The sequence below is a fragment of the Osmerus eperlanus genome, chromosome 10, assembly GCF_963692335.1.
Source record: "Osmerus eperlanus chromosome 10, fOsmEpe2.1, whole genome shotgun sequence".
In the NCBI taxonomy this organism is placed as follows: Eukaryota; Metazoa; Chordata; class Actinopteri; order Osmeriformes; family Osmeridae; genus Osmerus; species Osmerus eperlanus.
The window spans coordinates 11,179,702-11,207,640 of record NC_085027.1 but is presented as its reverse complement, the minus strand read 5'-3'; the positions used below and the strand labels follow the sequence as shown (position 1 = coordinate 11,207,640).

At 43.2% G+C, this 27,939-nt stretch overlaps 1 protein-coding gene across 3 annotated transcripts in view; it reads left to right on the top strand.

Moving 5' to 3' along the window:
* The window catches only part of LOC134028049 (nuclear receptor ROR-alpha A-like), a 105,953-nt gene that overhangs the window by 66,345 nt on the left and 11,669 nt on the right, over positions 1-27,939 (top strand). The window contains exons 1-2 of one of the 3 annotated variants that reach the window (XM_062471367.1): positions 5,935-6,090; positions 27,686-27,771. In XM_062471367.1, coding sequence (XP_062327351.1) covers positions 6,060-6,090; positions 27,686-27,771 — 117 coding nt within the window. In that variant the 5' untranslated portion in view covers positions 5,935-6,059. Of the gene's footprint in view, positions 1-5,934; positions 6,091-21,617; positions 21,805-27,685; positions 27,772-27,939 lie in introns of those variants that run through there. The other 2 variants (XM_062471366.1, XM_062471365.1) reach the window with 2 other exon arrangements.

The window sequence follows — 27,939 nt, the reverse complement described above, 5'->3', positions numbered from 1 at the left end:
TAAGTCAGGGGGAAGAAGAGACTGGGGCTAAAAACACTTCGCCGTCTGGCAGTCTTTTTGGGAAATGTGGCAACTATGGTGAGGCGTGTGTGTGCGTGTGTGAGGGAGCGTGCATGTGTGAGGGTGTGTGTGAGCGTGTGTATGTGTGTGTGTTTAGGGGGCAGTAGCCATGTGTTGGAATAGCCTGGAGTTGCCCCTCAATCTTGCACAGAAGGTGTTCCTGGTGGTGGTCAGATTGCTTGTTGTTTTTTTAATGGCGCTACAATGAGAAGCCACAATGAAATATGTATTGAAGTGAAAGACCCTTATGGTTACGAATGACCCTGCTATTCTGAGGGATGATGCAGCATTTGGATCAGCATCAGGGTCCAAGTTCAAGTGCCTAATTTTAAGGTATATATATATATTGATGTAAAATGTACATAAAGTAGCCAGAAAACAGCTTTCATATATTATTTATTATTCTAATGTATGTAAACCCATCCACAGGAATGCATTTTAAACATTTTTTTTTGAGTATGGTCACCTCAGGATAGTTACTCTTAATTGAATGATGTTAAAGAAAATTGCTCAAAAACAGAGATTAAGGGGGGGGATGGGTAGTCATAAATGAAATGTGTAATTTTTGTAGCTCTGTAATTAAATTAAATGGGAGACTGTGCTTGAAGCTAGCTTACATCAAAGGTCACCATCATGTATTTAGTTAGTACCTCTCAGTCTCAAACCTATCTGAGTTTATTTGCCTTTCATTGCCCTGAAACTTTGTGATGCCAAACTGAACCTGTGTGTGACAGAACATGTGTTGTGTACACTTCTGCTTTCAGAAGTGCTTGAGTGCAGCAACCTGTGTTGTGCCTCACCACACACAGTAACTCAGTCCAGTTGGCAAAGTTGGAGCAGTGCAGTGTAGTGCATGTTGTGACTTCCATGCTGGGCTATACATCACACGCCATAGGGGGTCTACCTAGTGCGCCATCTCCATAATGAAGTCCATTTGTTAACATCCTGCGAAAGGCCACGTACCCCCGCTGCCCTTTTCAAGCAAGCGGACGCAACGCTTCTTGAAGTGGCAGCGCCAAACACAAACCAACCCCCCGCGCCGTCATCTTTCTCACCCTGAGACAATCCTTAGCGTGCCGCGCAGGCTGGCTATGTGAGGAATAAGCAAACAGCATTACCGATTCTTCATACCTGGTTATTACTGCACTTATTACACCCGGAGTGACCTGCCCTATTTGGGTTGGCCCTGTTAGGCCCCCCTCTTAATCACCCGGTTTGCGGTGAGGGATACGGGTTGCCAGATAATGGGACCGAGACGGGCGGGTTGCCAGTTAATTAGGATTCAGATGGCTCGAGTTCACAGTAGCATCCCCCCGCAGAGGCTGCCTAAGCCCCTGCGCACAGCCTGTGAGCAGGCCTGCGCAGGCAGATGCTATCCTCACACACCCAGCCCCGCACTCCCTCAGCTCTGGCTCTTCATATAAGGGAACAGCTTGCTATGGATGCCAGGGGCATGTCATGACAAATTTCTGCTAAATACCGTTGTTGTGGTTGTTGTTGTGGTGAATGTTCTATAGTCAAATTAAAACAGGAGTCTGTCCCATGCAAGTCCCTAACCCTAAAGCCCATATGGTAATTATTTTATTGTATGTACTGAATATGCAAAGCCTTAATATGTGAATGAATACTGTTCCCTCCCTGTACTTTTCAATGTACACTGTCAGCTACTGTTCATTTGTAAAAAAAAAGTATCCCCATTACCCATTATCAAAATATCAAAAATCAAGTTGGTAGCTCCCACCTTGCTTAGGTGTGTGTATAAATAGCTCTGTGTGTTGCCCACTGTGATCTCTGAGGGGGGCTTGTCATAACGGCAGGCACAGGCGTGGCACAGAGACATGGGAAAAGGTCATCTGTGACTGGGCATGCCCACTGCGCCAACCCAACCATATGAAAAAACAAACTTATGGATGACAGCTTACATGGAGAGGTAGATCTTATGAATCTTTTTACATTCATTAAGTGAATTCTACTTAACAGCCCTGTTTTTTTGTTAAACAAACTTGGCCCTTGGCTAATATTACAGTGAATTTATCCCAGTTCTGTTTCACAAGGTATCACATACAGTATAAATAATAGTAGATAAAGCAGGGATAGGTGAAATGTATCATACTTCTTATTAGTTCTTAGGAAACAGGAAGAATTGAATACAACCATAAATTGCTGGTCAGTAGTTGACATGACGGGATTAGACAGACGCCTTACTCGTTGACTCTACAAAAACAGAGGCTGAATTTTCCCTCTTTCTATTCTGCAAGATGTTTGAGAGCTGCGTGATTTATTGAAGTCTTATGTGAACAGAGGGCCCAAGGAAATGGATCCAAATGACTCCAAATTGGTTTATGATTGGCTTGTTTCGTTGGGGGCTAGCAGGACCTCACATTCCACCCTGGCTTCTCCTCTCCGGCACTTAGAATATAAATTGATCCGTTTTGTTTCCGTCGTGTATTTTGCCAGGGCCCAGTTAATTTCGGCCATGAGGCCGCAGGGCTCACAATTCTCGCCATGGACTATTACCTGCCTGCGTTCTGTCTATATGATGAATACTTTTCAGGCCTTTTCATATTTTAGTTCTGGTTGTATTTATCTGGTGTTGTGAGAGGAAAGAGGGAGACAGAATTAAGAGAGGCATCAATCAGAATGTGAATAATGACTATGGAGGTAGATTTCCTCTTCTATGGTAATAACATCCTGAGGGATTAATCTGTGACTGGAGAGAGGACAGGAGGAAATTAGAGGAGAGGAATGGAGGGGAGGGGATAGGAGAGAAGGAGAGGAGTCGAGATGAGATGAGAGGTGTGGTGTGGTAAAGACGAGAGGGAGGAGTGGAGAGGAGATATTGACTGACGTAAGTTTGTGGACAGAGACACAACTATCAGTGAACTTGGTTTATCAGTTATTTTCCTGGACATCCGATAAACTTTTAAGCATTTTGGTTCCCTATTGCATGCTTACAGTTGAAGTGTAAAAACGAATACATGCATTTGTTACGTCCCGATTGGACTATTGCAATGTGTTGTTCTCTGGCCTCCCAATTACCCACCTAAAAAATTACAGTGTCCTCTCCACTCCTCCCTCTCGTCTTTACCACACCACTCCTCTGTTATTTTCTCTCTATATGCTGCCTTTAGGAAACCAAATTAGAAGCTCTGGGGTAAATGTTCACTGTTATGCAGATGATACTCAGCTATATATGTCTATAAAGTCTGGAGAATTTCCACATGCTATGGAAAAATGTGTTTCTAGGTTGAGAGCTTGGATGACTGCAAATTTCCTTCTTCTAAATTCGGATAAAACCGAGGTTCAAATTTTCGGTCCTAAAAAATATAGAAATAATTTTCCAATCTGACCTTAGACCTAGACGGCGTCAAAGTCTCTCAAAGCCAGCTAGTAAAAAATTTAGGAGTCACAATGGACCCAGACCTTTCGTTTGAGTACCATATTAAGCAAATTACTAGAACTGCATTTTTCCATCTACGTAATATTGCCAAAATACGAAAATTTCTCTCAAAGGATGATGCCGAAAAACTAATACATGCATTTATTACGTCCCGATTGGACTATTGCAATGTGTTGTTCTCTGGCCTCCCAATTACCCACCTAAAAAATTTACAGCGGGTGCAAAATGCTGCTGCTAGACTATTGACCAGAACAAGAAAGTTTGATCACATAACATCTACTCTTGTCTCTCTACACTGGCTCCCTATCCAAGCCAGAGCTGACTTCAAAGTTCTACTACTAACCTACAAATCTCTGCATGGATTGGCACCACTGTACCTCTCCGGTCTCCTTGCACCCTATTGCCCCGCAAGGACACTTAGATCTCAAGATGCCGGCTATCTGGTGGTTCCCAAAATTAAGAAAAAAACAGCTGGAGGTAGGGCGTTCTCATATAGAGCGCCTCTTCTCTGGAATAAACTACCCGTCTCAATTAGGGAGTCTGATACTGTTTCAACGTTTAAAATTAGGTTAAAAACGTTATTGTTTAGTCAATTCTACGACTGTTAAAGGTAAGTATGTTACTAGTTGGAGGCAACGGGGGACGGGTTGTTTCCATCCTTATTCTTTAAGTATAACTTATTTTAGAGTTCTCTTCCCCTGGAACAGATTTCATGTTCCAAATGAGGGGGGCTGTCGCTGTCTTGGTGTGTGGGGTTGCATCAAATTCCCCTTTTTTGCTCTGTTAAATTGCTGCACCAGTCCACACTTGACCGGTGGGGATCTCATTCTATTATGACTGTAACTGTTAGCTGCTCCTGGCATTCTCTAATCCCTGCTCTCCTCTCTCTGTCCCCCCCCACACACATCCCTTGTGGTGTGGGGGGTTTGAGTTGTCAGCACCTGCCTGGTCGTCGGTCAGCCAACGCTGGACCTGGTCGCGAGTCTCCCGGTCCTGTCCTACATCTATAAAGTTGAATAATGGATTTTGGTGTTTTAAAAACCCATCGACACTGTATGACTATGTTTAGCCTGTGTTCTGCTCCTCTCTCCCACCAACCGTCTCTGGAGGAGGGGATCCCTCTCTGAATTGCTCCTCCCAAGGTTTCTTCCATTTTTTTTTCTCCTGTTGAGAGTTTTTTGGGAGTTTTTCCTTGTCTTCCTTGAGGGTTTAGGTTGGTTGAGGGGCAGTTCTATGGGCATATGTGAAGCCCTCTGTGACATGCTTGCGTGTAAAAAGGGCTATACAAATACATTTGATTTGATTTGATTTGAAGTGTACATGTTCAATACACTTTAACTTTATTAATCATTTAGTTTATTTTCTATTTTTCTCCAAAAAAACATCCTCTTTCTAATTTACATGGCATATATACAGTAGTATTTGTATTAAAAACATGTTTATACTGAGATCTTTATTTGAATTCCATCAAGATATGGGGTACATGTACTTCAGGGTAATGACCTTCCTTGTTTTGACGGCTAGAAATAAACAAGCAGACAGATTGTGCAATATCTACATACATTTAGCTAAACAGCAGACTCTCTTCCTGGAAGGATAGGGCTCAGACTTTACTGTTGTGGAAACAGATAGTCAAGTAGATCCTTGAATGTGTGTGTTTTTGTGTTGGCAAGTATTGTTCCTACCCAGGAATCCTGTTCATCTGAACAGACCAAACAGCTGTATGTGTTCTAAGCACTGAAACAGTACAGTCTGCTCTCACACCGGCTGCTTCCTGTTCCTTTATCTTATACTCACCCTCTCTATCTAATATTGCTACACCACTATTGTTGTATCTTAAAGTATTGACATAAGACATAAGAGTTGAATAATGGATTTTGGTGTTTTAAAAACCCATCGACACTGTATGACTATGTTTAGCCTGTGTTCTGCTCCTCTCTCCCACCAACCGTCTCTGGAGGAGGGGATCCCTCTCTGAATTGCTCCTCCCAAGGTTTCTTCCATTTTTTTCTCCTGTTGAGTTTTTTGGGAGTTTTTCCTTGTCTTCCTTGAGGGTTTAGGTTGGTTGAGGGGCAGTTCTATGGGCCTATGTGAAGCCCTCTGTGACATGCTTGCGTGTAAAAAGGGCTATACAAATAAATTTGATTTGATTTGATTTTGATTTGATAAGACGTGTCACTTTAAGTATTACAAACATGAGACGTTCTATGCAAACTCTGAAATATTACAGAATGCATGTGACAATGCTGTCATCTCCTCCCCCCAACACTATTCTTCCACACCACAGACAGAGCGATACAGACCCCCCCCACCCCCCCACACACCACATCACCCCCCTATTCTCTCATTAGCCGGCTGCTCTGCCACTCAGAGCAGAAGGGGAGTGACCGGAGGGGCGGGCTCTGGGCTGATGTCATAGTCACATGGATTCTCATGTGGCGGTGCTTGCGAGCAGGCAGAGACAGATCTGGGCTGGCCAGCTGCCGCTGAGACAGCAAGAGAGAGGGGAGAGACTGAAAGAGTAAAAGAGAGACAGGAAGAGAGAGAGAGAACGTTGGCTGGCGCTGCATGTGTGGGCTCTTTATGGACTTGGACTTTAATGATGTATTTTGTGATTTCAGCCATGAAAGGTAAGCTGGGGTATTTGTTTGTGGCATTTGCATGGTGTGTTTGTGTGTGTGTGTGTCTGTGTGTGTGTGTGTGTGTGTGTAAAGAGAGAATGGTTTAATATGGTAACAAGTGGTTTTGACTGCAGGTGTGGTGGGGGACGTGTGTCTTTAAGGCATGTCATTTGGTCTGGCTGATTTGAGGTGGCTTATCTGAGAGGAAGAAAGAAGGTGAAATCTTCTATAAAGTTTTGTGTACATTGTTGGATTATTTTAGATGGTAACTAATGGTCATTCTGAACATGAAATACAATTCCACATTTCAATACTTAATTATAAATGTGTGAGATTTTAGCAGAATTACAAAGATGTACACATTTGCTTCAGTTGGGTTCTGCTTGACATCCAAGCATGTTGTGTTTGACATTTTATACCACGTATATTTGTGTCTTAAACACTTAAACAGGAGTAACTGTCAAGTACTGGTATTGATGTGCTAAAACAAATAGGATAGAGTGAGGAGTGGGTTGAGGGGGTTGTGCACACAGAATACTGTCTTTCAGTCTCTCTCATCCTCTCCCTCTTTCTCTTGTTTTCTCTCTGGCCCCCCTCTCTCCCTCTCTCTCTTTCCTCCGCCACTCTAATCCTGTTGTTCCACTCCAGAGTGCTTGTCTGTTATGAAAGGAGATGAGCGGAGAGACTTTGCATGTTTTCTGTCCAAGGAGAGAGGCCGATAGGGAGTCTGGGTTGCCAGTGACAGTCAGTGGGGCTGCCTGCCATAGTTCATATTTTGGTGGTGAATGATATTTGGATGTTAGTGGTCCACTGACCTATATTTGAGTTTTTCTGGGAGGAGGCGGGGGGGTTGGGTCGGTTGGTACTCGAACATAGATGGAGCCAGCGTGGGGAAGACGAAGGTTGTTTGAGTGCCGTCCCAAAGATACAGATGTAGCATGCTTACCCCCCCCCCCCCCCTCTTTCTTGTTCTACTCTCCTCTATCCACATTCCCCCATCCTTCATTCTGCTCCCTCATCTCTTCCAGAATCATTCTCCACGCGCTCCCTCTACAATGCCTTCAACATCAGCTTTAATCACCCCCAGCCCCCACCGTTCTCTGGCATACATGGAAGTCCTGCAGTCTGCCCACTTCTCTCTGTCTTTCCCCACTTCTCTCTGCCCATCACTATCTCGATCTTTTATCCACCTGTTTCTCTCTACCTCTTCATCTATTCATCTCTCTAACCTTCTCCCATCTCATCCCAACCATCTCCCTCTTTCTATCTCTCTCCTCTTTATCTATCTCTCCCTCCCTCTCTCTTTCTGGTCCTTGTTCATCCCCCCACCCCCACCCCACTCTCCTCTCCCTCCCACTCCCGCAGAGTAATGCTGGCAGCTGTCATTATCTATTAACCGGGATGTGGCGGGAATGGAAGGCAGCTCTGCACTAGCTTCTGCTAGCGCCCCCATTGCATAGTCAAATCACAAAACTAATCAGAAACCAGGATGTACTTAATGGGGGGTTAAGTTAATGAACTGTAAGGGAGCAGAAAAATCCCATAAATTGATTTCTAGGCTTGTTTGCGTGTGGTGGTAATGTGGTTGAATACTTATTTTCTGATAGTATGAAATGAGAGTAGATGTATGTAGAGGTTGCGAGACACCATTGCTTTAATACCAAACCAACTGGCAGATAACAAACCAATCATTATACAGATTTGTATTCAAATATATTGAAACAGTATCTACTGGAGATTGCCATGGATATCAAATATAATTTATCCTTAAAAACCACACTGTCTGACACAGCGATTAGAGTTTGCCAGAGATTAGCTCGTCACAAGCAGAAGGATGTGCTTGCAAACAAACAAACAAAACTACTTTTAGATCATGTCTGCAGTGCAGCTTCCTTGTTGTGTTTTTTTCTCCCTTGACAGTAGTCACATGACAGTAGAGGTTAACTGGATTTAGCTCAATTCTATTAACACCTCCAGGCACCTTGCTTGTACCAGACTCTTTTTCCACAGAAGCTTTGAGGAGGAGGGGCAGGGGGGCCCGGCTGCATCATTATCTTTCATTACTCTATGATGAAATGCAAAGCAATATGCCCCAAAAAATGCCAAGTCATTTGAATTGGCTAGACGATCCCTAGCCCTAGTATACAATATTATATTATTTATTTTTCCTGTTTATTTGTTGGTTATTTTTATTGATTATGGCTTGTGTTATGTGCTTTTATTGCAATTAGCAAAGCAGGGTTTTCGTTATACATAGAATATAATGGTTCCCTTTATAATGATGTGAAATAGAGAAGCAGAAGGACCTATTTACAGAAAAGACAGTTTTCTCCATGAACCTTCATCCAGTGAAATGTTTTGTAATATTCCTCTTTTTCAAAGCCCCCTGGAGAATTCTCAGTTGGCCTTTTGAAAATACATCAAAAGCAAAATGAAGGAGTGTGAGGGGGAAAAGGAAGAAAAAAAAGCTAGTATTTTGTCTAACTCTAACCGTTTAGAAAGAGGACTGCAGAGGAAGGTGTCTGTGTTCTTTGACAGTTACTCTCTCTCTCTCTCTCTCTCTCAGTTTCAGTTCAGTTCAAAGGGCTTTATTGGCATGAAAACAACAATTGTTCATATTGCCAAAGCAACGGTAGAATTACAGAAATATTAATCAATGTAAATCATTGCCTTATATATACTTATATTTCACACACTCACATACAGAGACACACACGGCAGTTTAACATATACAGTGTATCTACACCACACAGGTGTACAACTTGTATCCATGTTATTATTATTCAAGTTGGTATATTATTAATGTTGCCAAATAATCGGTATAAATAAATAATCTCTCTCTCTCTCTCTCTCTCTCTCTCTCTCTCTCTACCTCTCTCTCTCTCTCTCTCTCTCTCTCTCTCTCTAGCTGTTTTGAAGTAGTTATGATAAAACTCTAGTAACCAGGCAGTAGCTGAAATCAACTGTGCCCTGCAGTACAGTTGAGATTTGGTATAGTGGTTGCTGCCATTACATCTTTAAAGTAAGACAGTGATATTACAAAATCCCTGTCTTTCATTACAAACGGTTAGCCATTTTGTCCTGCTGTTTTTGGTGTTGGTGAAACTTTTGTTTTGTTCTGTTCTTCCAAGTCTCCAATGTGGTGAACTAGCAAAAAAAACATTGTTTCGCCAAGCTGTGACCTTTGAACATGAACCATTATGGTTGAACACTTCTAGAGCCGGAATCCATCTCTGAGTACATCTTTTAGAGCCATAGGTGGGTTAAGGAAACAGTGGGTTAGATTGAGTGTCTGTGGTATACTTTCAGAGACAATTAGCTGGCAATGTTATGTCACGGGATTATTTCTGGTTTTGGGCTAGGAGATTATTCAACTGCTCTCTATTGGGCGTCTGACAGAAAGAGACAGAGGGAGGGAGAGAGAGAGAGCTATATAGCAATAGAAACATACAACAAGGTGGAATAGAGTAGAGAATGAGGATGGGGATGAGGGAGATGGAGAAAGATAGAAGAACGGTTGGGAGAGAGAGGGAGAGAAAGAAGGGAGATGTGAGGCCAGAGAGAAAGGTGAAACAAGGAGCAAAGGAGGATAGGATCAAGAGAGAGAGGGAGATGGAGGTGTAAATGAGTGTGAGGCATAGGCGACAGATTGTGCAGAGGAGGGTGGTGGAGGGCCCTCCTGACCTTCACGGGAGGGGGACAGCAGGCTCATGACCGCCCCAGGAGGAGGCACCAAAGGTCGGGCCCAGGGGTCAGGCGGGCGTGGGGCTTCTGCGGCCTGGCACACTCTGTCCACCCGTCCATGGAAATCCATCACACTGCCGATGCCGGGGGAGTGGGGAGTGTGTGTTTGTGGGGGGGGGGGGGGGGGGGGGGTAGAGCAGAGAAGAAGGGTATTGGGAGAGAGGGGTTGGAGGTAGGGGGGCCGGGAGGTGGGGGTTGGGGTGAAATCTGGAATAACAAATGTGTTGTGGAATTTTAACGAAGAAAGGAGAAAAGGTTGAAAAACTGAAAAACTAGTTAACTAAATGTCAGGGCAAGTAGTACCCTAGGCAGGAGTGGTCATGGAGGCTTCTATGTATGTTTTATCCAGCAGGTGTGTGACATGGGGACCGCTAATATACATGGAGCTATACTGACGCTATCTCAGCCACGCACCATAACTGATCGAGATGACCTTCATGGCATGTTTATGATCAGTGATTGATTATGAAAAAAGAGTAATCAGGGTATATCGCCATTCAAAGTAAACATTATTACACGATTAAACACGATTAAATAAATGCACACTATTCAAATTAAATAAATGACTATTTATTTTACAATGTTTAACAACTGTGTGAGTGTGTGTGTTCATGGGCCTTTGAATCTATGTGTTTATGTCATCTGTGTTTGTGTGTGTATGTGCATGTCATTGTGTGTGTCAGCTGCATATATAATAGCGTACACGTGCAAACAAGGTCATATAGTGAGAGGGGCAGACTTACTGGGAGGTATATTCCATGTCTTGCTATTCTCCATAGCCTTTACCACATAGCTGACCATTACACCAGAGGAGTATATCTGTTTGAAAGCCTCTACTTAACCAGCATATTAAATACTCCAGCACCCCAAGTATGTATACAGTATGTAGAAAAATGTATTGAGGTATTTGCTTTGTAATTCACATAATGACTGCTTCCTGGTGTAAGCACATAGTTTTGGTTAACTTGTTTACTGGATGTCGAGGAACTGCTTTAAAGTGACTTAATTTTGGTTTTGGTCACCTAACCTGTTAATCATGCCCTGCTGGTTGCAAAGTGACTTTAGAAAGAGATACAGTATGGTGGACTTTGGCATGCACATTTCGTCAATACATACCTGTAGACTGCTGTGTGAAATGTGCAGTTTTACTGTCTATCAAGAAATATCATGTTTCTTTGTGTTTATAAAATAATGTGCTTTTGACTCCTATTTGTTTTTGTAGAGCAGATGAAAGATGCTAGAGCAGAACATAACTGTGCCGTGGGAAGAGATGGGAACTGTGTTTGCTTCAAACTCTAACCATGGCATTTCAACGGCAACAAGGGGGCTTCCAGAAATACATGCGGTGTATGCATGCACAGTGTGTGTGTGTGTGTGTGTGTGTGCGTGTGTGTGTGAAGTGAGCATGTTTGTCTGCTTTTGCATGATGTGCTTGTGCATAGTATACCTGCACATGAAAAGTATGTGTGAGTGTGTTTGTGCTTGTAGTTGTAATTGAACAACAACACATATGCACACGTGCGCATAAACACACACATGCGCACTCTTAAACACTCTGCATGTGGTCTTATTTACATAATTTAAACATTTCTGCAGTATATTCTCACTGGATATCTCTCTCTCTCTCTCTCTCTATCTGAACAAGCCTCAGCTTGGTGCAACAGTACAGTGCATTTGTAGACCTAGGTAGGCAATACAGCTCTCCAGGCCACTCCAAGACGCTTGCTGACTGTTTCCAGTCATGGATAATGGGCTTACTAGGAAGATGTGTGTGTGGAGGGCCAGGAGAAAGGGTGTATTGCTCTCTGTTTGACCCAACTGATAGGCCCCGTGGCCGGCATGCGTGGTGGTGGTGACCTGGGGTGAGGAGGCTTCCAGCTAATAAAGCTACTCAAGACTGAGAGTGGCTGAAGTGCCGCCGATAGGCATAGGTCAGGTACTCAACATCTAGCCTTTTTATATTATTTGTATCTTTCTCAGCTCTCGGTGCCCCCCCCCCCCCTCACCCCCCACTAGCACGCCCATCTCCGCCCCAAAAACACACACACAAGCACACACACACTATTCCATATTTTTCCAAGCCTAGCTTACATCTATCTGTCCTCTGGGGTTATTTTATTGTTTGAGACACAAGCCTTGACACTAACAAACAGCCTCCCTTGCCTCAGATCAATGGAGTAGATGGCATCTGACCACAAAATGCCAACTTGCATTTATACACAGCACCATCTTTGTTTTAGTAGCAAAAGTAGACGCAAACCAAGGTTCACATTTACATTTTGAACCTTGACACATCTAAAATGCATTGATAGGGCAAGGTCTCTCTTTGATCCAAGAGAAGAAAAAACTCTTTGGAGTTGGCATCGGGATAATTTATACATCAGGGATTTGTGTTTGCCCAAGCCTTAGCATTTTCTGAGTAAACAGAGTTAGCAATTGTGATTTTATGCCATTATTCAAGCTTCATAACAACACACGTTATAAACACATTTAGATAAACAGTAGGCTATATACTGTTCTACTGCATTCAATATTAGGACAATGAGTCATATTGCTGCATTTTCCTCCAACACTATTATTTATGGGATAATGAACTTTATTGATATGCAAAACGACTGCATTTCTAAAATCTTGTCAACAAAACCAGTAAGCTGAGGTCCAAAACAAATCTTGAGGGAGGAATGTACAGTATAATATCCATTCATTCAGAGGTGAGATGATCAGGATGGACAGAGATTCTGCCCTAAATCAGCCTAATGCTTGTAGGCTGCAGGGATTGAGCGGGACAGGGCATCTGTCTAAAGAGGTTATTTTGGTTCGTTAGAAACTGCCAGGTCCAAGTGCAATGGGTTCGTCTTCCGCAAAGAGAAATCATTAGCAATTCAGATTTCCGTGTCTTTGAGCAGGTCTGTGAAGGGAAGTGTGTGGATCCAAATGATACGATGTAAATGTTTTATATCAGACAGTGTGCAAGTGCTTCATATAGGAAAGAGTTCCAGCCAATGCAATTGCAGTGAAATAGAAAGCTGCGTTTTAATGACTGGAGACATACTGTAACCTGTCCCATTAGCCCGTTTTTTTATGAGCTGGACATCCTTTTAACAAAATACCAAAACTGCAAAAGATGTTCATGATGTAAGTTGGCGAAACTTGCTCTTTCTATGGGAACAGTGCCAGGAAACTATAAATGTGTTGTTGACCTTGCCACTAAAATGCTAGTGGATGCAAGGACCACCTGCCATTGCCTTCTTTCATTAGCTGATAGTCTTAGTCAATACAAAGCTCTCCCTCGTAAGAGAGAACATTAGTGCCACCTGTTCCTGTCCCCTAGTCACGGTTCCATTGATTGTATGACATAAAACTGCCAATGAAGCCTTGAAGCTTCTAAAAGTTACCCTAGAAGCTACGCTGCAATGATCAGTGACATTAAGCAGCTGACCATGCATGTTGAACAAGGGGCCAATATTTTTGGATCCACCTTATGTTGTGATGTAATAACTTTCAGGGCTTTCGTAAGGAAGTCTGGATCATTGAGCTTTGTCAGTCAGTGAGCCATGAATAAGGATCACAAAAGCAGACTCACAAACAAAGGTTAAGAGACAGCAGAGGACATCTTTCTATTAAGTTGATCCATTAATCACAAATTACTACCCAAAGACCTTACAGTGTCTGCATGCTTTTCTGATGTTACAGTGATTTCCCTGAACAGCTACATAACTGCTCCAGTTACCAGTAACCTGTAATCAGGTTTGTGATGACAGTCTTTTTGACGTTGAGTCTCACTGCTCTGCAGAGCGGCAATGAATAGAGCCCAGTCTTCCGTCAGACATGTAGACAACAACAATCACCAGAGAATGTATTAGATGTGAGCTGGACATACTGTACTGGCCAGGCCAAGGGCATGTCCAGGCATGTACGTTGCAGTATATCTACCATGCAAGCACGCCTTGACATTCCTGGCTGAATTGTTCCTCTCATACTTTTATAATAAACTGCAGCCTCTAAGTGCAAACGAGGATAGCAATGCCATTCTGACTCATCCCCCCCCCCTCTTTAGTACGGTTTAGACGGCAAGGTTTTGTCAGCTATTCACAAAGCTCCCATTAGTCTCATTTTCAGGCTCAACCAAACAATGGAGACGCTATCCCAGGATGCCAGTCTCTCACGGTTGAAAAAACAATGAGAGCGTGATCCCAAAGAACAGTAATCAGGAGCGATGCGACTGCGATGTGTTCAGCAGAAAACGAGCTTCATCACATTTAATGTGCAGTTTGTCTTCTAAGATGCTTACGAGGAACATAAAAGAACAAAATAAAAAAAGATTGCTTAGCCACTACTAAAGGTGTGAGGAAGGCTACAGTATCTCTCTCTCTCTCTCTCTCTCTCTCTCTCTCTCTCTCTCTCTCTCTCTCTCTCTCTCTCTCTCTCTCTCTCTCTCTCTCTCTCTCTCTCTCTCTCTCTCTCTCTCTCTCTCTCTCTCTCCTCTCTCTCTCTCTCTCTCTCTCTCTCTCTCTCTCTCTCTCTCTCTCTCTCTGTGTGTTTCTCTCTCAGAGAGGAGCATGGAGGGGTACTGGGCTTAGTAGCGTACATGAAAGGCATTAGTGGAGGCTGGGGCCAGGGACATAAGCAAATAGGAGAGGAGAGCGAGGGCATCATTAAGGCCGCGGCCAGGCTTTGATGAGGCTGGCAGAAGCTGTGTATGTCTCTGGGTCGGCAGACTTGGTGGATCGTGGATCTTGGAGTACAGAGTTTTGCAGAGTCCCAAACTTGATGTTTTACCCACACATGGCTAATGAGGAGCTTGTTCTTGGGGTCGTACTGGTCCAGCCCCATGAGATTGTGCGTGAGAGTGTGTGTGTGTGTGTGTGTGTGTGTGTGTGTGTGTGTGTGTGTGTGTGTGTGTGTGTGAGCACACGCACACACACATACTCACTCACAAGCTTTTTACTGCGTTTGTTACTGTGTTTGTGTGTGTCTGTGAATTCAAGTGGGTACCATGGTGCCATGTTTTTACACATATTAACAGCTCTAGCTTTTGACTTTGGAGGAAGGCAAGTATTCCCTTTATTCTGCTGTGAAGAGAGAATGGAAGAGCAGATGCTTGTGAAGATTAAGGAATCAGTTGAATTTCAAACAGTTTCATCGCAGACTTAGTTCATGCAGCAATGTTTACGACAGCTGATGAGTAATTAAAACTATTTCCTCTCAGGTTGTGAAGTGTGCTTCAAGACTACAGAACGTTAACAGAATATGTAAGGATTTTTGGAACATATTATGACCCCTTGGTGAACTAAATAATTCCTGTTATAAACCACGGTGGTAGTATAGTTGTCTTGCCTAGCTTCACAGTGAATACACGGTATACTTTAAAGGTTTTGGATTGAAAACTGCAGTAGTTATTCATGTCTGTTAGTTGTGTGTGTATAGTACAGTCATGTCTGGATATGTATACATGCTGTGTGTGTGTGTGTGTGTGTGTCTGTTAGCGCCAGGATCTGTTGTGTTTTTTCCTGTGTACATGTGTGCAGAGGATGACATAAAGGCCACTAATGAGAAACACTCCCCACCATCTCCAACTGCTGATCAAACCGTGGGTTGACAGTGGTGAGCGAGGCTTGTGTTTGTGATCCGGTGGTGTTTTGTCCCCCCCCCCACCCTCCCACCCTTCCCCTCCCTCTCATGTACCCCTGTTAAATCCCCCCGGTGAAGAACGAGAGCCTCAGATCTGTCATGGAGACAGACTTAAGCCTTTCATATGCAGAGCGGAGATAAGAAACAGCCATTTTATAACCAGCTACATCGTCTCTGCCGCCATGGAAGGCTCCGAGTGCCAGGCTCCAAAGGCGATACACAGCCTCCTACAATGACGGGGGTTGCATTCGCCACCGCAACGGTTCTCTCTTGTTGGGCTGTTTTTTGTGGTTGTTTTTTTCCCCGCAAATCCTGTCAGTGTCACCAATTACGGCAGGGTGTGCTTGTTGACAGATTCTCCATGGGAGGAACAGTTGGTTTAGAGGCAGGAAAGTCCCCTACTGTGACCTTTTCTATGTAATTTAAAAGGGATAGAAGAGTCTTGTGAAGATACGTAGTAAACATGTTGGTTTTAGTTAAGATAAACTGGCAGGGGTTTCTGACAAGCAAACGTGATTGACATGTTGACTGACATGTTGACTCAAGTAGTTTTTGTTTTCAACAGCTTGTTCAATTCTAAATCTAGAGGTGCATTGCATCTGACATGTGCCTGTAAGAGCGATTGTTGAGAGTTGACATTCTAAAATGTCAAGTCTGTGGGATCTACTGCAATCTTGTCTCTGAGATTGAATAGGAAACACACATTTACCAATTAGGGAATTATTTCATTGTGAATCTGGAGGGAAAAACACACTTTCAAATGTTTTTTTGTTGGGGGTGGGGGGGGGGTTAATGTCAGTGAAAGTGTGCAGTGAAATATTGCATACTGTATATATTCCTAGGATAAACCAACCTAAATAACCAAACCTAGGTCTATGAAAAACACTAGTACATTCAATCCAGTCTTCATAGGCGCACTCCCTAGATACTAGTCTAAGTCTCAGATGCTGAAACAAACCTCTTCTAACCTTGCTCCGTGCTTTGTGTGAAACTCAACCAACTGACACCTGACTAATACCCAGGGAAGTCATGCCCTCGCTTCTTCCTTCAGTTAGCATATTTGTGTTAGCAGTTAGCATTGGCAGCTCGTTTTTACACCGAGTTAGAACAGTTATCATGGTCATGGTATTTCAATAGGCCGAACATGCCTCGCATTTATTTCCAGAGGCAGGTCAGCTGACTTGCACCATCCAATCCTCTTTGGATCTCTCTCTCTCTCTCCCTCAGGCTCTTGGAACTGTCTCAGAGTTGAGATTGCATAAACTGCAGTTATCTATAGTAACATACTGCATACCAACCAAGTGGTTATGAAGGCAGCAGGGGCCTGGGATGTGTAGTAATGGCTGTTCTGGGACCAGTAGTTGTTGGAGGAAAGCTAGCTGGCTAGACAAACTGTATTATTTTACAGGCGTAAGTTTGACATAAGTAGCAACGCATGGAAGCCAAGTACTCTCAGTATGGATGCTAGGCTAAGCTAGGTGACTAATCTCTAAAAGATCAGTGGATGAAGCAACTTAACTGGTTTTACTAGTAACAGGTTAAGTCCTCCATGACGGTCAGTCACTTTTTTCACTCAGGACACCTGACTCACTGTGTAAGGGCCAGTGATCATTTGAGGTTATTCAAGGCAGCTATCACTTTTTTTCACGTTTTAACAATATTTGAAAGGAGCACAATACCGCACATTACAAAGTGTTAACACTCCTGGTGTTAAATTTACCCTTTTAAATGTGCTTTGCACAGAGAGGAGGATTATTACATTTTTGTAAGTATTTTATTTGTCAAATTTGTTCAATATTTATAATGGTAAACACATACAAAACAGATATAAAGAAAACAGGAAGGAAAAAAAAAATAGGAAACAAACAATAACCCAAACAGCTGCCAGATCATACGACACAGCACAGTCTTTACATGCATTCACATATCCTTAGATTTAGATATCCTCTATTCATCCTCTGTTCAGATAAGTGGATAATTAAGAAGCACCACATCTGCTTTTGTTGCTGTACAGTCACTCCCCAACATTGGCTCACAGATTTGAGTTGAACGGGGTGACTTTTTGTCTCCACATAGACAACTCTTTACCCGGTATCTATACTCTCAAACTGGCTTGTTTCATGCACAAACACCTAAGGCTCTGTCAGACTGATTGCATTTAGGAACTTTCTCTTTCTCTCCCTGTCTCCCCCTTGTCTTTTTTCCTAGTACTACCCCTCTCTCTCCCTTTACCATACTCTCAATTGTTCACTCCCTTTTCCTCTCTTTCTCTACCTACCTCCTTCCCCTCCTCTCTTTCCATCTCTCTCTCTCTCCCTCTCTCTCTCCCTCCCTCTCTCCCTCCCTCCCTCCCTCCCTCCCTCTCTCTCTCTCTCTCTCTCTCTCTCTCTCTCGCTCTCCATCTCCTTGTCTCTTTCTCTCTTTCCCATTTCTATGAGGCCTTTTCTGGACTTGCCTGCCTAGTGGCCCATTGACACAGTGTTATCAGAGTCCCTCATAGAGGCCTCTGTGATTCAGAATGACAGCACTATCAGGCCGGGTTAGAGGCACAGGCAGCCATTAGCAAACAGCTAGATTACATCAATGAAATTCAGATTTGCTCGTGGCTGCCGTCCAACGGTGACAATGTATTATTTAACAGCGTTGCCTGGACATATTATGTAACTGTTTGAAATGAGAAGAGAATGCTAAGCATAGCGTTTCGTGGTTCTGAAAAGATCCCTGGCCTTTGGTTGGGTCAATTTTTTTATATGCTTATGAATCTAGTGTTATTTGGAATGCCCTGCATTATAATATGTTTATGTTGTCACTCATTGCGTTCTCTTTGGACATTCGCCCTCATCTTGACGGACAAGTTAACAAGTGAGCCATGTGTGGTCATCACCAGTGTGACATTGTGTGGAGCACGGAAACCAACTGTCATAAGGAACAGCTGAGCTGCACTGGAAGGTGAAATGCATCATGGTCTTTTGAATCCGATACATAGAGTATAGGCTAGGCCTAGGTGAATACAGGTGCAGATGGCTGCTGTTCATGTAACAGGGACGGGTTCACTATGAGGCCAGTGTCAGATCAGTTATTCAGGCAGTTATTACACCTTTGGTTTAATCTTGTTCTGCAGTATCAATTTGCAGAGAGAACCCTTGAGTGCAGTGAAGCACTCCTGGTCTTAACTGAACAGCAATAATCAAAGTATTCTGATTTCTATAAACCAGGACACATTAGTCAAATATGATTGTTGACTTGTATAACATACTACATTACCCTAATACAAGGGCAATGGTTCTACACATTTATTTGGATTATATTTGGTCAAAGGGTGTTTATGCATGTGTGAGTGTGTGCGCGTGTTGATAACAACATACTTGGCCTCATCTTTTTAACATTTTCCCCTATATTGAAGGACTGCTTCATAGAAGTTTTAACACACAAAGAGATATTTGCATATCATTTGAATGTTATTTTTCTCCCATATAATGTTTTGTAATTTAAATTGTAAATTTATGTTAGTTACTGGTAGAAATTATTTACAGTAAACCCAAGGGGTTCCTAAAAAACGTACAGGAAAATAGGAGCTGTTTGTGAACTCACCGTATAACTAATTGCAGGTTCCAAATTAACTGTAATTTCAAGCACCAGCTTTATTGGAATATGGGCTTTGATGTTCAAATCTATAATTCAATGGGGATTAACACCCCATAGGATAGCACTATCTAATTACAAGAGATTGGATATACATAGCTAACAAGGAGTGAAGAAGAGGAGCGACTTAATACATGGAGAATTCAGAAGACAAGGAGGAGGATAAGCTGGTGGAATGAGAAAATATATTTGGTTCTGATTATCATGCACTTCCAGTGTCGTTTTTTTTCTTCTACTTGCAGTGGTTCTGCCTAGTATTAAAATGATCAAGTAGACAATGATGAGATTATGGGAACGTTGCTTGATGGTTATTTGGGAATAATTGTAAAGCCTGTGATTGCATGTTCTGCCAAATCAGTGATTGATAACACCAGGGACTCTAAACAAATGATTTATTTCTGATTGTGCATGCAAATGAGGTATCATTTGGTCCTGTGAGGTTCAGTTCTCACTGCTGTATGATCCTCACGCTCACGTACTGGGGAGACATGATTGATGCTATCTTCAGACGCAGAGTGTGTCATGTTGACTACGAAACCTTTCATGAGGATGGCTCTTTAGATGGACTCTGTTAGGAACGGCAGGTCATTTGGATTCAAAGGGCTGCCCCGCCATGGGCCTTTGTCAGCTTTAACGCAACTACTGAAAGACAGCATCGTGTATTGTTGTGATCACGGTGTCAAGGCTTGCCCAGTCAAACTGACCAAGGTTAACATTGTTGGGCTGTGGGTCTCCATACTCCCTCTCTCTTCTGCGTTCCCATTCCAAACCAGATCCTTTTTACTCTCACCTTCATACATTAACACACTACCCCTCTCTCACTCTTTCTATCGCTCATTCTCTTTTAGCTCTCAGTTCTATGGACTGGCTCTTATCAGCTTCCTCTTGTCTTGCTGAGCTGGCTCTACTGCCCACGAGAAAAACCCTCTCCCATCTCTCTCTCTTTCTTTCCCATCTCTCTCTTTCTCTCTCTTTCTCCCTGTATGCCTCTTCAGGGTCCTCTTTCAATCTCCCCCCCCCTCTTCTTGTTGCTGATCTCCCTTTCTCTCTCTTTCACCCATACTTTTATTCATCCCTCCTTCCCCTCCCTCTCTCTATCTCCTCATAATGAATTTGCCCCAGGGGTCCTAGAGGTTTCTTCCTTCACCACCCTTCATTAAATTAATGTGTATTTCCTGTTCGTTTTCAATAGGGCTATCCTGTAGAGACCCTCTCTTAGTGCTTCTGTCTGGACCGAGCAGTGGGGGCTGAACGCTGTTCACTCTGCCTCCACTCTGGTCTCTCTCGGTCTGTCTCTTCCTCCCCTCCCCCACCCTACATCCATTCAACTCTATATCTGTCTCTTTGGCTTCCTAGCTGTCTGCTCTAGCTGAAGTGCACCACTATGGAGTGTAATGACATAGACCCAATAATATCTCATTCCACATATGGTGCCGTAATCATTTCCACTGAGTTGTGAAAAGTGATTTATTGAAATCATATGCCATTATATGACAAATGTTTTTCTACCATATAATAAACTTAATAGATGTATGTAATGTTTCTGAATATGCTTGAGGTAACCTATTTATAGGACATAGCTTTGTATCTGATTATTAACAGGTGTGATGTTATGTTCCGCTACAAACCTAGTACACATTTCTCAGCTTCACAAATTATAAGGTTTTGTGGCCAGGGTGATACTTTTCCACTTAATGTCCAATTTCCCCATTACAAAACAAACACAGTGCCATGATGTTTATAATGGAACATTCTGACCATCTCCTGAAACAGCCCTTCCCAATCCTGGTCCTCAGGATCCACTACCCTGCATGTTTTAGGTGTTTCCCTCTTCCAACACACCTGGTTAAATTGAATGGGTCGTTAGCAAGCTCAGCAGAAGCCTGTTAACGACCCAGTCATTTGAACCAGGTGTGTTGGAAGAGGGAAACATCTAAAACATGCAGGGTAGTGGGTCCCGAGTACCAGGATTGGGAAAGGCTGTCCTACAACATGAAGGTGTGGGTGTTTACTCTGTAACAGTATTGGGGGTTAAGTTGGTCAGCTGACCATAAGAGCCTTACGCCTAGACAGGAGGGTCTGAACGTAGAGCAGTATCCCCCCGCGGGCTTCTGGGATATGTTTATGTAATCATTAATCTTGGCACTTCTTTATTTACCCGGGATTAGAGCCGGGCCGCTCTTTCACAGGCTCCCACTAAGCAGGTTCATTGAGAGGTAGCTTAAAGGCAACCCCCTTTCCCCACTCCCCCACACCCTACTCTCTTTCTCTTTTTATTTCTCGCTTCATCTCTGTCTTTTTGTGTCTCTCCTTATATCTTTTTCTGCCTTAGTCTGTTTGACTTCCTCGTTTTCTCTGCTATTCCTTCCTTTCTGTATCTCTATCTCTCCCTCTCCTTCTTTCTCTCTCTCTCTCTCTCTCTCTCTCTCTCTCTCTCTCTCTCTCTCTCTCTCTCTCTCTCTCTCTCTCTCTCTCTCTCTCTCTCTCTCTCTCTCTCTCTCTCTCTCTCTCTCTGTCCCTCTACAGCCCACGCAACGCCAAGGAGGCTTTGTGTACCATTGCTTAATCCTAGCATGTCAAACAAAGCCGTTGAAACGGTTGCTGAGTTGTGAAAACAGTGAGTCTTGCTGAGGAGAAACTCTAACTTTTCAATGCAGGAAGCAGAGATTGAACTTGGCAACCCTTGGACTGTGACTCCGCAAACATGTAAGCATGTAGAAGGTGGTGGCTCCCATTCAGCATTGTGCTTAATGCATACACAGTAGTATCTGTTTTGTGGTTTTTTAACTATTTACTGATTCATTATGTTTGTAGATTATAGAATAATGAGAAACTTTTTTTATTTTTATAAAAAAACATGGCCTGACCATCAAGATATTGGTCCATGTGACAATAATTATACACATTGGGGAAAAGTCAAATTCTTGTTCTCAGTTTTGAACGAATACACTGGTCTGTTGTATAGTTGCAGCTATATATGTGCAGCTCAGAGCTAAAAAGCAAAGAGCTCCCCTGGTTTGTGTAGCACTTCACCACACCCTGCAGTGGCTGACTGTCAGCTAACGCTCCTCATTCTAGCTTTGCCCCACGGTGCAGGCTAGCTCACCACCACAGTTCCTCTGTGGGAGGCTTCTGAAGAACACAGTGGTTGTGTGTAGTCCGTTTGGCTCTCTCGCACCTGGGCTTTCTTTTGCACAGAGTGCAGAAAAAGTAAAGTGCACCTGCACGATGAGGGAGTGGAAATCTCCGTGGCAAAGCTGCCCAGGAAAGCAGTCGCCTGTCTTCCTCCCCACCCCCCTCCTCACTGCTCCTCGCAGTCAGGTAGTGCTGCTAGCTGAAAGACAGAGGAGAGACAAAGATAGAGGCTTCAGCTCTGACAGAGCGGTGCTGGAAAAGGTGGCTCGCCCTTTCTAATGACCAATGGGGAGAGGCAATTTGCTGAAAGACTGTAAAAGGTTGCACACCTCAGGTTTCACAGCTATCTACCCAGCATCTGAAAGTGTAGTATTGGGTGGCCCTCGTTCATGTAACAACATGTTTGTGTCCAAATCATATTTGTCTTCCCCCCCCAAAATCACTTTCATGCTTTTTCTTATGGTTTCCATGTAGACACCTCAAAACATTGCTAGAAATAATTACGGCGGTTTGAAGTTAAGGCTGACCTTAGGAAAGCTTTGAAGACTAGCTCCATTGACGAAGAATGCCAATGTGATTTGGTTGTTGGGAAGAGACCAATACAGTCTGCTCAGTTTCATGAGATCATAAGACTTCACGCGTTATCCTGTTTGTGGCGGTGCACACATCACAATGGGCTCACTTATAAGGAAGTAGGTCTTGAACCTTTTCACACTGGGTTTGAACCTCATGTATTGCCAATTTAAGGAATTAGCATTGTTCTGTGGTACAGTACAGTGAATGTCCAAGACTGAACATTGCCAATCATTGTCCATTATTTCTCAACCTCCATTAAGTAAATAATTCACACAAGCAATCTCAATGACAGTGTCTTTGGGGATTGAAAGGCATTGACCCCAGTCTGCCATGAACAAGGAGGCAACGGCAGCTTAAGGTTTATTCTAACTCCAAACATTGCATTTGTGTGTGCTTAGTTTCACAGTGTTCAAGTGTGCATACTGTACACACTCAGACACGTGGACGCACACACACAAAGAACACACTCCCCAGCACAGTCTCACTGGGGGAGATAATCCTGGGCTCGCTGTGGTTCACTGGGTCTCCAGGACGAACCTGTTAGGTCTCTATTCACTGGGTCACATGGTCAATCCTCTTCCTTGGGACTATGGGATTTTAAACTGCACTGAGCCAGCCAAGCCCCATACACTAAGGGATGTTTGTGTGTGTGTGTGTGTGTGTGTGTGTGTGTGTGTGTGTGTGTGTGTGTGTGTGTGTGTGTGTGTGTGTGTGTGTGTGTGTGTGTGTGTGGGTGTGTGTGTGTGGTTTTGCTTCCCTAAAATGCTGTGGCATATGATCAGATCTCTCTGTGATCTGCAAGGAAGATTCATAGATTCTCAAATGATTTGTTATTTAGTATGTGCAATTAGATTTCATGTTATAATGTGTCCCCTATTGTTTGGAAATGCTGGGTAAATAATCCTAGACACTGTCTTTAGTCCTTCAGTCTGCTAATGTGTTTGGAAAGCACCATACAGAATGTAGCCACTGCTGCTTTCCCTGACCCGCTGCAACGTCCATCTGAATGAGCAGCCTCATTCCGGAACCTCCTGTCCGTCTGTCTGCTCCCAACCTTCTCTTCACCCTTCAACCCTAACCATACTCAAACCCCATTGCACAGCTGACCCTACAGCACCGCACATGTGCTGATCTCTGGCAGAGATCCAGTCCAGATCCATCATGGTTTCACTCTGAAGGACATGGCACTGGTAACCTATAACGGTGCTCCAAGGATGTCCTGTCTGGGACGGGATGGTGATTAGAGCAGTGAGTGAACGGTAGTTTTGCAGAATAGGGTGTTTCCTCTAGTCCCTGCTGAACTGGAGGAGGCCTCCCAAGGCTCGGCCCTCTGGTCTTCTGCTATAGATGTGTTTGTAACGTGATTCAAATCCAATTATTCAAGAAATATAATTCCTCAGAGTTGGCTCTGTTTCAAGGTAAAGAGGATAGAGGGAAGGAATCCTTGGAGAGTTGGAGTCTGTTGGAGATGTGTGGACCGGTGAGATTTTGTGGATGTTGACGGCTCATTTTGTACAAATTAGTTTTTGTTAATTCTTCGGGTGCACATAGCACTAGTGTATATCCGTATTAACATGTGTTTGTGGCAGTTTTTATGCTTGGATAAAATGTGTTTCTGAGTGCATCTTTATTTCAAGAGTCCTATGCTTTGTCAACTGTGTGTATACTGTACATTTCGGCATGTACGTGCTGTATATAGAGTGTGTGTGTGTATTGGTTTGTGTATCTCATGAGCCTCAACTCATAGCACACTTCCCAGTCAGGAAGCTTGTCAATAAATGGCACAGCAACACATATTACTGTCTAATTACCCCTCACCTGCAAACACCCCACACATACACATACAGTGTACACACACACAGTGTACACACACATGCACATACACACACAGGGGGTATACAGCTGTCCATGGAGGGCTGAGAGTTCTACTTCTACCCCCCTTTCCCACATGGAATGTCAGAAAGCATTTTAGGTGAGTCTGTGGAATATTCTGGAGTGCATTCAGTACAGTAGAGTACATCAATGGCTGCTGGAGACATAGTGAAATATTAATGGCCACACACACATAAGTGCACAAATTGAAGCAAAAGCAGCCTTGGGTCATTTGTCTGTCTGACTGGAATCCTGGTGAAATCTCCCGAGCCGCACACACACGTACACACACGTACACACACGCTCCTTTGCACTCATGTATGGCTGTGCATGCATGCAGTCACCCGCACTCCCCTGCTCACACACACACATCCCAAGTTACTCCTATACAATTTTAATATATCCTCAGAGCGAACTGCGGCTGCTGTGAAAGCCTCCTGTGTCGGCTCTTCATCTTTTATGCCTCTGTTAAACAGCTATGAGTTAGGCAGGATGTATCTGACAAACGCAAAAGGCCTCAAGTGCTTTTGTCTTCTCCTCTCCCGACCGCCACTCTACCTTTTGGAGTTTTTTTTCTCCTTTTATTCCTCAGTCTGTTGCTTCCGCCTGTTTTCTTTTTCTCTGCTTACAGCAGACAGTGCTGATTTCTCTACTGATACACAGGGGTTTACTTCAGGTGAACAGTGTTTGTGGAAGCCAGCTAAATCTTGTTTTGCCAACAATAACCAGTCCTGAAACAAATGATAGAAGTACAGTGTTGTGTGTGTGTGTGTGTGTGTATACATATATAAAGTATGTCTCACACTCTGATTCTTTTTCTGGTACCTTCATAACTACTGTATTTTGTCTAGCTTGAAATTCTTATGAATTGGTAAATGGTATTTTAAACAAAAATTATTATTATTCACCATCTAGTGTGACAGTCACCTCAACTGCATTCCTCACTTTCAGTCCTTTTTATAATGGCATGGGGTGGATGTTGAACAGAAACACCAAAATCTTCCGTACAAAGGCCACTAACATTAGAAACAAACTATTTAATCCATAGCATCACCGTAAATCCAAAATGGTATTTAACATCAGAAGCCATAGCAGCAATTGTTTAGCGTCAGAGAGGCAGTTCTTTCTTTACCTTATCTATTAAGACACCAGCAACGGCGAAAAACATCTTTCAACTGCTGCAAAAAACACCTACATGCCATGTACATTATTTTGCCTCGCATGCGGAACCCTGGCAGAACCTCAGGTGCTGCTACCACTTCATTAATCTGCTCACCACTGCAAATCGCTGGTGACAAGATAGTAAACAACACAGCAGCATTCTTTTTTTTGTTGCGCTGCCTTCTTTATTTGTCAACATTGCATTATTTGTCAAAGTAGCATTTTGAATCGATGGCAAATGACGCTTGCAGAGTACAACTAATTAGAACATTGCTCTCTTTAAAAAACGGCAACAGATAAAAGGCCCACCAAAGTTGTTGATTTGTTGTTGTCGTCTGCTGATGTCAGCATGTGAGAGAACTGGAGCGGTCTAGGTCTGCTGTTGTCGTCTAGCAGCTTGTGTGCTGTCATTTCATTTAGGAACATTGAAACGTGTGCTCCTTTATCCTCTGAATGTTTTTTATGTTTAGGAGTTCTTGGTTTATGTGCTTTCCTAGCTGTAGAATTGCGTTTTTATAAACTTTTTTCCCCCATGCTTGACTTAATTCTTGCATGTGGAATCTATAAGAATGGGTCATTTTCTTGAAGGGGCCAGGGACACAATTATATTTACAGAAAACAGCATTGTTTGTCCTGAGTTGGTTCATACATCAGTGTGGGTGATAAGTCTCTGCACGCTGTGCTTTGATCTAGCTCTGAGTGCCTGCATGAAGAGTCATCAGAAGCTGACTAGCTGGGATGCAGTCTTGTGCATGTGTGTGTATGTGTTATTCTGCATGTGTGTTAGTGTACTGTAGGCTATGTAGCCTATTGTGTATGTGTGTGTGTATCTATGCAAACTTTGTGTATGTATTTGATGTTGGCAACTCACTGTGTGAACTATTGAAATGGTGAAGCAAAGGTCAAGCACTTTATTTTAGAGACTCTGTATGTCAATAGACATTTACTCTCTGATCTCAAGTACTTAGGGAAATGGCTTTCATTCAAATTGCCACTGCCAAGTTCTTTGATCCTAAGTCAACCTCATCGTGAAGCGCCAAGTTGAGTAATAATAATCTTCCAGTATCATTATCACACTTTGTTATAGTGTGACACTTAAATTAAAGATATTATTGATTTATGGGCAATAAAATGACTATTAAAACTGTGGGAAGACTTTATCAACTATGTTCTGTAGACAAGGATGCATTCGGAGGGGTGTGTTCAAGAATGTCTGAATTTAATTTCTGTTTTTGCATTTGTTTATTTGACATTAATTTTCTTTATTGACCCAGACTGCTGCTTAACCCACTGTTAATCATTGCCTCATCTATATGCTCATTGAAACAGTATAGACTTTTGACAGTTCTGCACTGCCATCTGCTGGTTAACCCATGCAACAACACTGAAAACCTGTCCATAGCTAGAAGTAAGAAAAAAATGCCCAAGGCTTTTAAGTGCATGTCAGGACAAATTAGTGAAGCAATGGGAGAAAAGTGCATTGTGCAAACACAATGCACTGTTGGTTGTATGTAGAGTATAAATAGGGTTGAACAAACAGAGCAGCCTCTTGTACATGCATGTGTATGTACAGGAGGAACAGACACGCGTGCATGCATATCCCCGTCCCCCACTCACTCACCCCTTCTCTCTGGAGTTAAGAACAGTAAGTGAGATGTGCCTCACATCACGCTGTTGAGCTGGGAGAGGATTGGATTTGACAATTGAAAGTGAAATACTGACTTTTTTTCTTTGTCTTTCTCGCACCCTCTTCCTCCGTCTTCTTTGCTCTCGCTCCCTCTGTCTCTCTGTGTATTTCTCCCCACCTCTTTCTCTGCCTCTCTCTCTCTTTTTCTTTCTCCAGCTCAAATTGAAATAATCCCTTGCAAGATCTGTGGAGATAAATCATCAGGGATCCACTATGGCGTGATCACCTGCGAAGGATGCAAGGTGAGCACACACCACAGACGGGAAGTCTTTTTGCCATCAGACTCTGAAAAGTTGTGTTTGAAGGGAGCCTCGAAAAAGATGAGGCGTCGACAGCGTTTCTGTTATGTCTCTCGTGACTCGATGGATCACAAGGGGACACGCGGCTGGTTTGATGTCGATCGCCACCCT